At 35.2% G+C, this 15252-nt stretch overlaps 1 protein-coding gene and 1 long non-coding RNA gene across 2 annotated transcripts; both read right to left on the bottom strand.

Annotated features, from left to right (window-relative positions):
• Nucleotides 1-6862: 6862 nt before the first annotated feature.
• LOC140840455 (uncharacterized) lies at nucleotides 6863-7634 on the bottom strand. Its single transcript, XR_012119994.1, has 3 exons — nucleotides 7407-7634; nucleotides 7259-7312; nucleotides 6863-7191 (listed from the first exon to the last, which is right to left on the bottom strand). It is a non-coding gene; the product is annotated as an uncharacterized lncRNA (long non-coding RNA).
• Nucleotides 7635-7856: 222 nt separating this feature from the next.
• LOC140840812 (uncharacterized) lies at nucleotides 7857-9316 on the bottom strand. Its single transcript, XM_073207978.1, has 6 exons — nucleotides 9173-9316; nucleotides 8995-9091; nucleotides 8640-8736; nucleotides 8354-8563; nucleotides 8116-8242; nucleotides 7857-8027 (listed from the first exon to the last, which is right to left on the bottom strand). The coding sequence occupies exons 1-6, from the start codon at nucleotides 9314-9316 to the stop codon at nucleotides 7857-7859; spliced, it is 846 nt and encodes a 281-aa protein (XP_073064079.1).
• Between the last annotated feature and the right edge of the window lie 5936 nt (nucleotides 9317-15252).

The raw sequence follows: 15252 nt of genomic DNA, 5'->3' as shown, positions 1-15252 counted from the left end.
CCTAAAAAAAAATATAATAAAAATAAAATAAAATAAATAAAATAATAATAGCATTCAGCCAAGTTCAGATAAGGCATCAAAAGATTAATTGAAAAACATTACCTCGGCGCTGGCAGCAATGGACCTCGTGACGAGCTCGGACCAGTTAAGTTTTTGGAGAAATTCCGCATCAGCCTCGGAGACGACGTCCTGAAGCACGGCTCCAGCCAGGGCAGAGGGCCCTGCTCCTATAATCCGGTGGTCGTCCCGGTACATATCATAGAGGTTGGATCTGTAGCGAAAGACCTTGGAATGAGGGTCCGATTTGAATTGACGCAGGGGTACAACATCAGTCTGAGGGGTCCCGAGCTCCCCGCTGCTGCCGGACTGACCCTCCTCTGACTTCTTGGGGAGGTAGAAGTGGGAAAAGGAAATGGGGTCGACTTCAAAACCTAAGGCTTTGAAAAGAACTACAAAATTACATAGGGTACGGAAGGCGTTGGGGTTAAACTGGCCGAGGTGAATTTGGTAAAATTGGCTGAGCTGTTGGAAGAAAGGGGGAAGAGGAAAACGAAGGCCACCCTCTAATTGATCCTGATAGAAAGTGTAGTATCCGAGAGGGGGGTTGTTTGCTCTCTCTTCAGAGTGAGGGAATATAAAATCATAATCGGCTGGGGCATAAGAAAGAGCCCGGATGCGAAGCTCATCCGAGGTATCCAGCCACGAATGGTGGAGCTCAAACCAGGGGTCAGGCGTCCTGATTGGCTCCTCGGGGTGACTGAGACTGAGCTGGTTCAGGGCTGCCCCATCATCACCAGTAAAGAGGCGGGAGCTGACCCCCACAGTCTCAGGACGCTCACCTGATCCCGAGGCGACCTCTGTGAGGGGATCATACTGATCCACCTCTCGGAATATGCCCTCGGAGGTCGATAGGGAAGAACGGTTGGGGGAGGCCATAAAACAATACCTACTGAAGATCGGGAGAGCGGGAGTTTGAGGAAAAGGAGGAATTCGTGGGAGATCGGGGTCGAGGTGAAACGAAGGGAAAGTGGAAAATGAAATGAAGGGGGTGGTTAGTATTTATAGAAGGACCATGAAGAAATCAGACCGTTGAATCCAGATGAGGTGGACGGCTAGTATCGTCTCAGGATGTGTTAAACTGGCCGTTAAACTGACAGGTGACAGTGACGTTTCATTCTTGGCTCGAGAACCAGCAGGGCTCGAAACTGGGAACCTCAGCTCCTGATCAGTTCATCAGGGGTAAGGACGACTTAATCAGCATGGTTAGAGACTTTGAGTACCAGCTCCGCTCAGCTAAAACTTTGCCGCAACTCAGCGTGGGGGTGTGCTTTGCTTAGTCATTCAGATCGGCCGAGAACCTCGTCTTCCAGTTCAGGACAATCAAAAACTCAGCTCAGCCGAAAAACTCAGCATCTAAACTTCGTCACCACATATCGGTATCATTGAGAGCTCGTAACCTCAGCTGAAGGATTTCATTCGTCTGAACGTCAATTGGCTTGGTCGTCTTAAGCTCGGAACATCCAAGAAGCTCGGTTAAAGGTTATTGCGCATCACATCAGGACTTACCAACAATTAGTCCATCGATTGGGGAGGTCAGCCGACCTCCCACGGCCAATCTCCCATGCCGACCTCCCAGCGTGAAGCTGAGCCGACCTCCTTGGTGTTGATATCGGGATGATTGGAGGCGCCTCGGCCGAGCTCCCACAAGGTCCTGGCGGCAGGCGGGCTCATACCTACGAGAGCTCTTACTCAGACATTAAGCGTGTAGCCCACAGAAATCAAAGCCCAGAAAGGTAAATCCCATTAAAAATCTAATCAAATCTGGCACGAGATCTAGCCAAATCTTCCGAAGATTCTGAGAATCTAGACCTACCAAAATTAGGACTCTATGATTCACCTATAAATACCAAGTTTCGTTAATTCTTTATTCAATTCATATATTCACATTCTCTCTGCACATACATTACTCTCTCTTAGTTTTCTGTTCTCTGACTTGAGCGTCGGAGGGGCTACACCGGAACAACCTTCCGGCCCCTTCTAACACTCTTGTTTGCGTTTCTTGATTTTGAGGTGTCTGATCCGAGCTCCTAAGGTGAAGATCCGACCTCCCAACCACCCTTCGAAGGTTTGATCCGAGCTCCACCAGTGAAGGTCCGACCTCCCAGTTAGCATCACCGATTTCAGCAATATCAGATTGGAACTTGGAGCTTTATTTAAAGTTATTCCACACTTGAGATCTGAAAAATCAAATGATTTCTTTTATTTTGTTGGATTGATTTTGGTTTTATTTTATTTTTTGCTTTCTGTTATATTTATTTAAATTTTAATTTTTTCTACCTATTCTAAAGATCATTCCTTGAGAAAGATCACATATTTTTTTCACTTTTACTTCGAATGTTTGTGTTTATGTTTTATTTCTTTAAATTTTCATTGTAGTAAAGGATAAATTTGTGTTTGTCGAGATTCTTGTTTGGATAGTCCCAAGACAAACCTTACATCCTAAATTTTAAGATTTTTACACATGCAGTAAGCATTTTATGTATTTTAGCACATATCTACGAAGGAGAAATATTTCTGTGTAGGTTTTTTCACTAATTCTGACCTATTCTAAATATACTTGAGGATGTAATTCCATCCATGACACCAGATCTGGAAAACCAAACATTTATTTTTCCAATATATACAGTGTAATTGCAGTTTTCGAATATAATATTTTTTTATACATATTATATTCGGAGTAAATCTGTTTATTAATCTTTTTTTAGACTGTATAAATCTTGTTAATATTTATTTTCATATTTATATCGTTTTTCCTTCATTTTTTTTTTCAGATTTATATTACTGATGTTTTTTTTTAGTGTGTTGCTTTCCCTGGAACATAAATAAAGGTCATGTACAACGAAATCATTTCAGAAGAGTTGGTATTCATATTTATATCGTTTTTATTTGGTGTGTGAGAGAAGTGCTCCATAAATTTTAATGGTTTTTACACATGCAGTAAGCTTTTTTTTATGTATTTTACCACATATCTAAGAAGGGTAAATATTTTTTTGGAGTTTTTTTCCACTTTTTTTTTATGTATTTTACCACATATCTATGAAGGGTAAATATTTTTTTGGAGTTTTTTTTCACTTTTTTTTTCACCTATTCTACTTATACTTAGAGGATGTAAATCCATCCATGACACCAGATCTGGAAAAGCCCAACATTTATTTTTCCAATATTTACAGTGTAATAGCAGTTTCCGAATATAATCATTTTTTATACATATTATATTCGGAGCATATCTTTTATTAATCTATGTTCAAATTGGTACATGTTTATATCGTTATAATATTTCAGATTTATATTTATGGTGTTCTTTAGTCTGTTGCTTTACCGAAACATAAATAAAGAAGGTCATGTACTGCGGAATCACTTCAAAAGAGTTGATATGATGTTATATTGATATTTTGGCAGTTTTTAAACATCAAAGATGTTAACATCTCGTATTTTTATATATATTTTTGCAGTTTCAATCTTGAAAATAGAGACATTGTAGATCAGCGCGAAAAAAAACATTGATTTCCACACAACGCAGAAATACTAGGTAACTTTCGTGGCCATATTTGAAGTCTAATATGAAATTAGAGACCAATACATGAGAAACATACCGTTTGTTTGGGTATTATTCTTGATGCGCTTGTTATTAATAATAGTAGATGTTGTCAATCTTTTCATTTTTTATTTGATTTTCTGAGATATGTGTTTCTTTGAGATATGAGAGTCTAATCTGCGTCCAGAAAATATCTGTAAAAAAACATATAAATTTAAGATGTGATATGTTAACCTAATCCCTTAAAAATTAGTTTCAAGATAAAAAAAATTGAGAAACATACCCTTTTTTTGAGTTTCTGAGCATTTGGTTTTTTCTACTTGCAATTGTTAAGAGTCCGTTCTACTTTATAGGAGCTTTGTTTGAAAACAGGTGCTGGTTATTGGGTTGTGCAAATGTGGTTGGGTTGTGTAAATATGGTAGACATTGGTTTGTGTTTATTCTTTTTTCAATGTAGAGTGAGTCTCATGGGAGACCGTCTCACGGATCATAATTCGTGAGACGGGTCAACTCTATCCATATTCACAATAAAAAGTTGTCGGGACCCTGGACGCTAATCAAGTTCTTAATCATCATTGGGACTGATTAATCAATTATAAAACAGGGTCTAAAATTTTTTTTTCTTTTAAAATACGGAACGTAGTGACATAAAACATACATATATATACTTCTCAGTATATAAAAGTACAAATCCTGTACCACATACATTTATTCAACTAAGGTTTACACAGCTAATGTCAAGTGTCCAACCCTATCTCTAATCCAAGTTCGGAGCCTCCACTCTAATCACGATCTTTCCTCATCTCCTGGACCCTGATCATGTCCCACCTGTTGTCATGTACACATACAGACAAGACAACAGCCGGATAACTCCGGTGAGAATAAATCCCAGTATAAATCAACGAAACATGCAATCATATAAACAAATATAAAGCATGTAATCAGGTAACAACATTATATATCAAAATCTGAAACATAATCAATATAAAACTGTCAAACATATACGTGACTCCACGTCTCAGACTAGACTCAATCCTAGTCTAGGGATCCCGGTTTCCAGATGTGGTGTTCCTATATCGAATTCCGTAATAGAAGGAACTCTGATCCTATTACTCGATATAACCAAATATGGTGTTCCTATATCGAATTCCGTAATAGAAGAATTCCAATCCTATTTACTCGATATAACCAAACATCCGGTGTCCTGACCTAACCGTCATGGACTGTAGCTCTATCGTTAATATCCTATCTTGAGACATCGTGCAATGTGCCCGTGGCGATCCCGCCACTGTCAGGCACTTCTGTCACAAGATTACTCGTTTAATACCTGCTATCTATAATTCAAGAGAACAAGTACATAAGTCAAATCAATGCAAATATCAATGCAATAAAGTAAAATATGTGATTTAGGGAAACTCAAGTCTGAACCGACTCAAGTCGATCTCCCAATACCACATTGACTTATACCTTTCTTTCGTCAGTTTCTGGCTCAGTCGAAGTCCTGAATTCACAGTCTGTCTGGCAATGACAATATCAATAATCTCATGTCAATATACCTTTCAAATCAATAACAATCTTGATTTAATTCAAATCATCGGCATAACGGTACAAATTCAATATCCCCGTCAATACAACATCACCAGATAACAGTTATAGTCCATAACCCATATCCAATACAACCCGTAATTCAACCGCAAATCAAATCTGTCCGGTATAAATCAATATAACCTAAGAATTCATAACAATTCCATAATCAGTCCGTTTCTCAATCTGACTTCGAGTCTACGATGTTTAACATGTCAAGAACATCATATATGAATTCCATTCAATTCTGACAATATCATAATTTCAAAGCATGTCAAAACGTAGTAAAACTTACGTCCAGTTGTAGCCTACGTCAATAGGAACTCAGTACCGAAGTCGGATTCAAAATCAGACGGACGGATTTCTCGCAGAAGGCGTAAGGATTTTCAGCAAATTCCCTCAGACCTTTCTTGATTTTTGCTGAATGATTTTGAAGGAGTTATGTTCTATATATATCGGTGCATGCATGTTATGAGGTATCACAATTTTCGCAAAACACGTAGCACCGCGGGTGCGGTAGCTTCAAGACCGCGGCTGCGCTCATGCTTCGGCAGCACTTTCATTTTCTGAAATTCGACGACCGCGGGGGCGGTCTTGTTTGCACCGCGGGTGCGGTCCTGCACCGCGGGTGCGGTGAGGCTACTGGAATTTGCCCCAACTTTCTGTCCATGCACCGCGGGTGCGGTGTCTTCCTGAGCGCGGGTGCGGTGTTGCTTCGGCAACACATTCTAAAATTCAGAATAAATGGCCGCACATTATCTTAACTCGTGTCTCAGTTGGCTCTTCAATAATCACGTTAAATTATAAGTCAATAATCTTTGATTAACAGTGATTAATTCTCGGGCATTACAAAAGTAATACTCTTAGCATAAAAAATAATACTTTTTCATGGGTGACCCAAATATGAGATCCGTCTCACAAATACGACCCGTGAGACCGTCTCACACAAGTTTTGCCTTCAATGTATCGAGACTCTAAAAAATTTAATGATAATATTATAATTTTATTCATAGTATTTATTTTTGAATCTTTAATTATTAAATTGCTTTATTAACTCAGATAAAGCCGAAGTCAATATTTTTAAACGTTCCAGTTAAAATAAGTTGCCGAAATATTTATGCAATTTTGACAACTAATTATTGAATATATGATTATTTTTATTGAACACTTCAAACTCTAACAAACATAATGGAGAAATTATTAATAGTATTTTTATATTTTCTGGCTTTTAAATATTATTTAAGTACTTAATTTATAAGCCAATATAAAGTAGTTTTCGAAATTATTAACTTTCGTAAAGTTAATTTTCAAAATTCTTATACGTCTACCATTTATCATTGTTGATTGTATCATTATTTGTAGTTATTCTCTTCATTATCACCTCAAATATAGCCAAAATTAACATTTAAACTCCCTTAAAAAAATTTTGATAGATTAATTTTTAAAGTTTTTAAGTAATTTTGTTTTTTTTTTGGGATTCGGTTAAGACATTTTTGGATATTTTCATTTTTTCTTTATATTTGTTTTGCTATGTGCCTGTTGGTTATAATTCGATATGTTTTATTTTGTTTAATTGTATTATACTTCCGTATATGTCCATTGATTGTTTTGGGCCTAAACATAATAATGGCGCTGTTGGAATCGGCTATACGTCCTTTTGGTTAAAAATAAAATCGAATGAAAAGCAAATTCTTATAAAGTTAACAATTCAACAACCAACTCATCTAGCAAACATACCATCAAGGAAAAGAAACCATAATGTAAACTTGAGAAAGCAAATCCGAACCACACTCATCTTAATTTCTTGGAGATTAACTCTAAAATAACTTAAAAGACATGATTTAATCTTTCTCTTGCTTGATTGCTGATTTTATTTTTTTCTCTGGAGCCGTTGAAGAGAATTCATCGATTAGAGATCTCTTCAAAGTTGAGTCATTTAAAACATCGCTTGAAATCATGGCCTTGGCTGTTGATTTTAATGGAGTTGTTACTTCATCTTCAGATGAACAAATCTGCAATTTTAAAAAAGCAATAGTCAGAATTTTGATGTTATGAAATTATTTAAACTTTATTTTTTACCTCCTTTATATTTCCAATGTCCGCACTTTTTAATTTTGAAAAAACGTCTGATTCCTATGGAACAATAAATAAAATATTGCCTGTATGAGAATCTAAATGTTGTATGAAAAATAAAAATTCTTACACGTTTAAAGAAATATTAATTTACCTGACTCTCAAAAGTTTCTCACAATATTTTTCAACGGCATTGGGGTCTATTGTGACTTTCATGACAGTATAGGTCCCAAAGAATCCCTAAATCTGATTGGGGCGTACTTGTACTTTAAACAAAACTTTGCGATCCACTAAATCCTCAATTTATTTAGGGATTTTTTTTCTGAATTTGATAACTGAAATATAAAATAAATTTAGACTAACTTATGTTAAATCAAAACATAAGTAAAAAAAAAATATATACAAAAACCTCTTCCTTGACATCAACCCTCAAATCTAGTGTTTTCTTCCCTATAAGTTCTACACATTCTCGATCCCAAAGTAAGAAAACAGCGTTTCCATTGTTGTCAACAACTCTAACATGAATTTTAAACCTGTTATTTTTAAAAATGAATAATAATCTTTAAAGAATATATTAGGTAAAAAAACATAATATAATTGAAGATTATTGATCAAACTTTAAATTTCCAGTCACATCGAAACGATCACACCTTTCACAATAAAATTTATCACCCACAGGAGTCACTTTCTTGGGACATTTTTTACAAGACAAATATGACCATTCACGAGAAGATTCAACGCCTACAATTTTTGCGAAAACCCAAAAACTTCCGACCTAAAATATAACATGGAAAATGATAATAATGTTAAGATTTGTAAGAATTTTTTTTATTTGTAATGAGTATATTAAGAAATTTTCGTACTTGGTTATCTTCAGAAATTTGTTCTATAGTTCGAATATTATTTTTTGAAAGCTCCTCTAAAATTGTGTTTGTTGATGCCGATGAAATGTTGCTGATTGTTTTTGGTGTGTTGATTTCCATGACCAACCTAAATACATATCCAAATAGTTAAATTTCCATGAAGACTTATATTCTTGTTTTTTATTTAAAACATAATAAAAAATGATACGAAGTAAAATTAAAAAAAATCAAAAAATACCTTTTTCGAAATTCAGTAACCTCATCCAAATCTCCGTTGACTACCAAGTTTGTGATATGGTATACATTTGATACTCGGATTTCACCCCGAAATCGTTTTGCTCGACACATTTGAAGAATAACAATAAAAGGTTCCTTACCAACATTTTCCACATAGACTATGATTTTATCCACAAAATCTCCCCATAAAGTACATGGTAACTTATTATTCCTGAATAAAATTGACATACATATGAAATCGTTAGCGAAAAAGGTATAAATTTGAAAATTATTTTATTAATATTTACTCGGTGTCTTCTAAAACAATGTCAATGAGCTTTCGTGGACGTCCTTCGATTTCTTTGTTTTGTGGGGAATCTATTGCCACCAATCGTCCAATGACATCTTCCAAAAAAAATTCAACGTGTAAGAATATAATTTTATTTGAAATGAAGAAGAAAATGAAACTATAAATTCTCATACCAAAAAAGGTTGTGTCATCCACTACATCTGATGCAGTGGATAGTGCAGGAAAAGACTTGAACTCATACATCAATTGAGAAAGGTATCTTTGAAAATTTCATAGACATGCGTGTTTGCAATAAAAATAAGCTTGTATTTGTTCTTTGTAGTCTTGAATGTCATTCCATTTTCTGCCATCACCATGTTTTTTTATGGCAAAAATATGCCCTTCTCTGAGAATTGGTTTCAACCTCTGCATCACCTCATCCTTTTTTATGCTACCATGTATGCGATCACCCTGTAATATATAAGAAACTTTCATAATAGCTAATACATAATAATTTAAATTGATGGCGACTATGAAAATAAATATTCTTACTTCTCGATCATGGAAAACACATTCTAAACTAAATGTGTTCTTTTGAAATACAGGAACTTGATAGCACCGAACCAATCTGACTTTAAGGGACCATTGTGCTTTCGAAGGGTTCACCTCAGAGATAGAGCTGAACAATGGAGGCATTTTTTAATTTGAGATTTTGGAATCGTCTTATTGATTTTGACAGAATATGTAAACATGAATTTGTGTAATATTGGATCAAATACTTATACCACATTATTCAATTATTCCAGTCTTTTGGGCTGCCTTATTTGAATTCAAATAAGGTAGCCCAAAAGTCTAAAATTACACTGTCTTATTGATTTTTTTTTTTGAAAACAGATATTGTCATTATTTAAGATTTAATATCACCTAATCTATTTAAGAATTTGACATACAATTCATTTATTCTGAATCAGAAAGGCTCAAGTTTCGATATTTTGAACAGTAATTGATAAATTAAAATCTACAACTTGTATTTCTATTTTTATTTATTCTGAATCAGAAAGGCTCAAGTTTCGGTATTTTGAACAGTAATTGATAAATTAAAATCTACACCTTGTATTTCTATTTTTAATTAGTAATTTTGGCGGGATATTTCTATATTTGGCAGAAACTGTGCTTTTATATATAGATAGATATTCAAATGTGGAGAATGCGACAAGGAAACAGAGATGTTACTGCCTATCACAATGAACTGATGATTATATGGCAGGAAACTATATTTATTTGAAGAATAGGATTGGGAGGAAAATGTTAGAGTAGATGTCCTGCAAGCCAACGGTTGGCTAGGGAATTTATTGACTCAAGTGAAATAAACAATCTTTATTTTAATATAATTTAAGTTTTTATGGTCTTGTTATACTTCATCTGTATACCCATGCAAACAGTATAGATAAAGTCCTTGATTATGCTTTAATACAAATGAATCGTAATTCGATGTTGAAACTCATTTGTAAACACTGCATATTCTAAATTTGTTCCTAGTCGATTCAGCCGCCTAAAACATGGATAAAGGTCGCTTGAGCTCGAGACTAGCATCTGTGATGCTGTGTACTGCGTTTCTTGGTAAGGGAATGGAGATGTCCAAACATCCAGATAGGTAGTCATATGATGATTATGCCGAACAACCCTCCCTCGGACTTTCCAAGTGGTTATCATTCATCAAGAGTATAAGTCCGTGGTTATGATTGTACAACATTAGTCCTTACGACCCGGGACAACACTGAGGCTCTATAGGCTAGGGTTGTGTGCTTTGACTCCTTTTCCGGCTCCAAGAGAGTAATCAGGTGGTGAGGTTGGGTACAGTTGCGATACATATAGGAGCCAGTGCATTGTAGTCGGGGATTCACCGCTCACCTAGGGGTGTGGATATCCTAAGTGATCTAATTTAATAATAGTGCATGGAATCTCTGGCCAGAGTATGATATGTACGTTAGAGAAGGAGTTCTCAAAATAGTACACGCGATGCCACTATTATAGTTATCACATAGTTATCGAATTAATATGCAACCCTCGATGAACCAATGGTTGCAGATTCGATCGGGATATATGAGATGAAGGGACCGTACTGTACGTTAATCATAATCGACTGGTTCTTGCAGACACTATCAGTGATACCTAGGGGATCATGGGACGATGCTACTAGACGCTCTTACCATAATCCGATGGGTGCAATCAGAAATGAGTTCTGACATTCTTGATCAAGGTATTGATGAAAAGAATGGGGCTAACTAGGGTAAGCCCGAATAAAGAATTATGTCCTGAATCACAAATAGTTGTGAACTCACGGCTAGTTGTATCCCTGAACCATTGAGGGTCACACAAGCACTGTATCGTTTGTTCCCGTGGAGAAAATAAATTCAAGGAGTTGAATTTATATTATATTATAGTAAATTCAAGGAGTTGAATTTATGTTAATTAAAATTTGAGAAAATAAATTCAAGGAGTCGAATTTATGATATAGTAAATTCAAGAAGTTGAATTTATGAAATTTGGAGAGAATAAATTCAAGGAGTTGAATTTATAAATTTATAATTTAAATAATAAATTCAAATGTTGAACTTATTATGTATTTAATTAAGCTCAAAAGTTGAGTTTATTAAATATTAAATTTTGGAGGTGATAAATTCAAGGAGTTGAATTTATACTTTAAATATTAAATTCAAATGTTGAATTTATAAGGGATTTAAATTAAATGTAATGGGTATATGTATGATGGGCTTGTAGGAGTACACAACCAACATACATATTATTAAGGTTCTTAATATGACTTTAAAAGATTAATTAATTAATTAAACTAGTTGGACTAGAATAATTAATTGATTAAGTCCATTAAGTATTTAATTTAATTAATGCACCCTAAGCTTATATATATATATATATATATATATATATATATATATATATATATATATATATATATATATATATATATATATATTAGGCTTAGAGTTTGAGAGAATTGATTCACAATTTTTGAAAACCCTAGCCTCCACTCATTATTCTATGGTGATTCACGAGAGTTGAAATTTAAATCCTCCAAACATTTAGTTTACTTAATTAATGAGATTAATTAAGTAAAGCATGATTAAAGAAATATTGAGATTTCTTTATTCTATTTTGCACAAGGTTCATTCGAGAGTTTCAGGGGAATTGGGAGAATTCTTTTTCAGCTCTTACAATATGCAATAATAATTTTGTGCACTCAAAAAGTTTTTGAACCAAATTGTGTTCTATCTCTACGGAAAAATTTCTTCTAATTTTTCTAGTGCAAATTAGAAGAGGAACAAACAATTCAGTCGTGGACCAAATTAGAAGGAAAGAAAGGATTTCATTGTAGAAAGTTCGTAGGGATTCATCAAGAGCTAGATCCGCCTATACCGGATTAGTTGGAGCCAAGTAATTAAATTCACTAAAGGTATATTTCTAACCTCCTATGTATGTTTTGTTAAAATCATACGAGCGTCTAAAGCAAAACATATTTTGATTGTCAAAATAAATAAAATTTTTAAAACTTCCGTTGCGTTTGGGCTTGTAGAAACCGAGATCCAACAGAAAACACCAATGAAGGTATTCGATACAAAAAGAAGGTACAGAGAAGCAGGGTGCTTTTGTTTTTGGCAGGCTTAAATAAAGACCTAGATGCAGTTCAGGGACAGATACTGATAGTGGCATACGGGCCCTTCAAACAAGTGGTATTGATTCTGGACAGAAATCATCAGCCTCATAATATCTTCCTTTCACAAAATATCAAATAATAAAATGCTTCAATCTCACATTGTTCGAAATCCTGACTCTTCTTTAGGTATATCCCCGTAGCTTTTATTGCCAGGACACACTCAAATGGTTCCTAGATATTAGATTCAGATGTCATCGAGCATAGGCATATCACAATTTTTCTCATCACGAACACTGGGGAGTAAAAAGGTTAAAATTGCTGATGGACTCTTTCCTACTATCGCAAGGAAAGAAATTGTCGTCGATTCTCCTTTCCTTGTCCTTAGGACGTTCTGCATGTTCCCCGTTTATCCTATAATCTATTATTTATCAGCAAACTTACCTTTGACTTAATTTTTGTAACGACCCACACTTACTTAATAGTTGTGCACCGATGCATGCGTTGCGTGTTTGTATAATATTTTTTATAATTCATTTGATTTATATTTAAATGAGGATCAAAATATAATTATAAGAAATAGTGAGGGACTACATTGTAATTTTGATATATAAATTAAAAAATAAAATAATAAGAAAATGACCTCAGTGAGAATTGAATCTATAACCTAAACCTCAAAAAACAATGACTCTATACGCTGAACTACAAATAACTTACATTAAAATTTTAACATTTTATTGATATATATAATTTTTAAAACAGACCATGATACTAAAGTTAGTTACTCTAAGTGTCTCAAACTTAATAAAATAGTATAGATAGTATAGATATGCGGAAATAAAATTTTCTATCTAATTAAATCCATAATTCTTAACTTTTAAACTCAATAAATACTACACATAGTGATGCGAACACGGGAGGTCAAGCCCCAAGGAAAGCATGAAACCCTTTAGAGTTACCGGAGGGACCAATTACGAGAGGACGACTAAAGAAGTTCAAGGAGGCACTACATGGAGTCATGAGCAAGCATGAAGGGGTGGTGATGCATGGGAGTACGTTTGGAGGCCAAAGGAATATTATTCAAGCATTGTTGAATACGGCCGAGACTACACGGATGTCTACACGGACCTGCACACGGGGTCCGTGCCCTTTACACCGAGGATGAAGAATTTGCGTGCTGACACGGACCCGAGAACGGACCAGTACACGGGGTCCGTGTCCTATGACATTTGCGAAGACAGTGTGTAAACGGACCCGTACACGGAGGTGGACACGGGGTCCTTGCTCCTTGTTTCCAACTGAAGTTGATTTCCCGAACGAACACGGACCCGTACATGGAGGTCTACACGGGGTCCATGTCCTGTGTTTTCTGCGCGAATTTGTTTCCTTATTTAGAGTTTTATTTCTTTTTGTAACTAGATTTGTGATATCTCTTAATTATTAAAACAAGTTTGGACGAAAATTAGGGGGAAAATTCAGATTATTATTGATATTTTATCATTGTTCTTGATTTTTTCTCTCAAACAATTAAAGCTTTTGCTTTGTTAAAAAAATCAAACTTATCAAAGTTTTTAATTTTGTGGCGTTTGTCGATCCTTCTTACGTTGATTGTCAAAGACGAGTTCTTTGAAGGTTCGTCATAATTTCAGTTGTTTATTTCGTGATTATTTGTTGCTAAATTTTTATAATTTAGAGCTGAATATCACACTCACACTTGATTCAAAAGATCGGGACAACATGAATCCTTCGTTCGTTATTGAATTGAGGGCGCGGTTCTTATTTAATCGTGTTTGCTATTCGTTCGTACAAAGATTCACATCATTTGGTATCAGAGCTTGGGTTCATTGAATTCAAGTAAGTTATATTTCGTTCTATTATCAGATCTGTTTTCCTTTCGTTCCTTTTCAGATCTATTTTTCTCTATATATCGTTCTTCGCCAGTTCTGAAATTTTGGTGATTTTTTTGTTGGGATTTTCGAGTAAATACTCAGCTTTACAAAAAAAATACAAAAATTCCGAAAATTCACCATTATTTATTTTTGATGTCTTGTTCTATTTCCTCTATAGAGTCATATTTAATTGTCTCTCACAGTCAAAAAAAATTATATATCTTCGAATTTCTTGTCTAAACAGTCCAAGTGAGTCGGTCACAATTATTCACAAGTTGAAACTTGATTGTTTGATATAGCTTGAAGCCATTGAAAGAACTCTCGAATTTGAGTGACATTACTTGAGTGCGATTGATTTTCTTTGGAGTGAACGGCGAGTATTTGTTGTGAGAAAAAAAATAAGAGAGGAGAGACGAGCGAACTTTCTTTGGAGTGACCATGAGCATTTGGGTGAGGAATATATTTTCTACTAACGTTTTCTTGCAGGTACAAATCGCAAATTTTAAATGGAGAGGGAGGTAGGAGATAATTCGAACCAGGGGTTGTCTAAGTTTCAAATGGAGGCATTATTCGGTCACTTTAGTAAGATGATGAGAAACGAAATAGAGCTCTTACATGAGAGGTTGGATAATCTTGAGGTTAGCACTAGTGGTAGTAAGTCCAAGCCTAAAGATGTGGGTAGAGGGGGAGAAGAAGAGGAATATGATTTGGGAGGAGACGAGGAGAGCCAAAATGAGAATTGGGGTAGGAGTGGAAGAGGTAGAGGATTTGGGAGAGGAAGAAGATAAGCCGTACGGGGTAGATATGATGGGAATAGGGAAGATGGTAACATGGGTAGTATTAAGATGAAAATTCGTTCGTTCCATGGGAAGTCTGACCCGGAGGCATACTTAGAATGGGAAAAGAAGGTAGAGTTTGTGTTTAAATGTCACGACTACTCCGAACAAAAGAAGGTTAGGTTGGCGGTGGTTGAATTTCTAGACTATGCTCTCATTTGGTGGGATCAATTAGTGACCACTAGGAGGAGGTATAATGAGAGACCCATTGAGTCTTGGGATGAGATGAAGAGGGTC

Source organism: Primulina eburnea, chromosome 9, assembly GCF_022965805.1.
Source record: "Primulina eburnea isolate SZY01 chromosome 9, ASM2296580v1, whole genome shotgun sequence".
In the NCBI taxonomy this organism is placed as follows: Eukaryota; Viridiplantae; Streptophyta; class Magnoliopsida; order Lamiales; family Gesneriaceae; genus Primulina; species Primulina eburnea.
Note: the sequence above shows the minus strand (reverse complement) of the source record. Positions and strands in the feature narration are given on the sequence as shown.

What these genes read in the sequence shown, in the direction of transcription:
- LOC140840812 (XM_073207978.1), bottom strand. Translation starts at nt 9,316, where the DNA reads ATGCCTCCATTGTTCAGCTCTATCTCTGAGGTGAACCCTTCGAAAGCA. An exon ending in GTTACTGAATTTCGAAAAAG is followed by an intron (nt 8,243 to 8,353) that starts GTATTTTTTGAT and finishes ATATGTATTTAG; the next exon opens with GTTGGTCATGGAAATCAACA. An exon ending in AAATTTCTGAAGATAACCAA is followed by an intron (nt 8,028 to 8,115) that starts GTACGAAAATTT and finishes GTTATATTTTAG; the next exon opens with GTCGGAAGTTTTTGGGTTTT.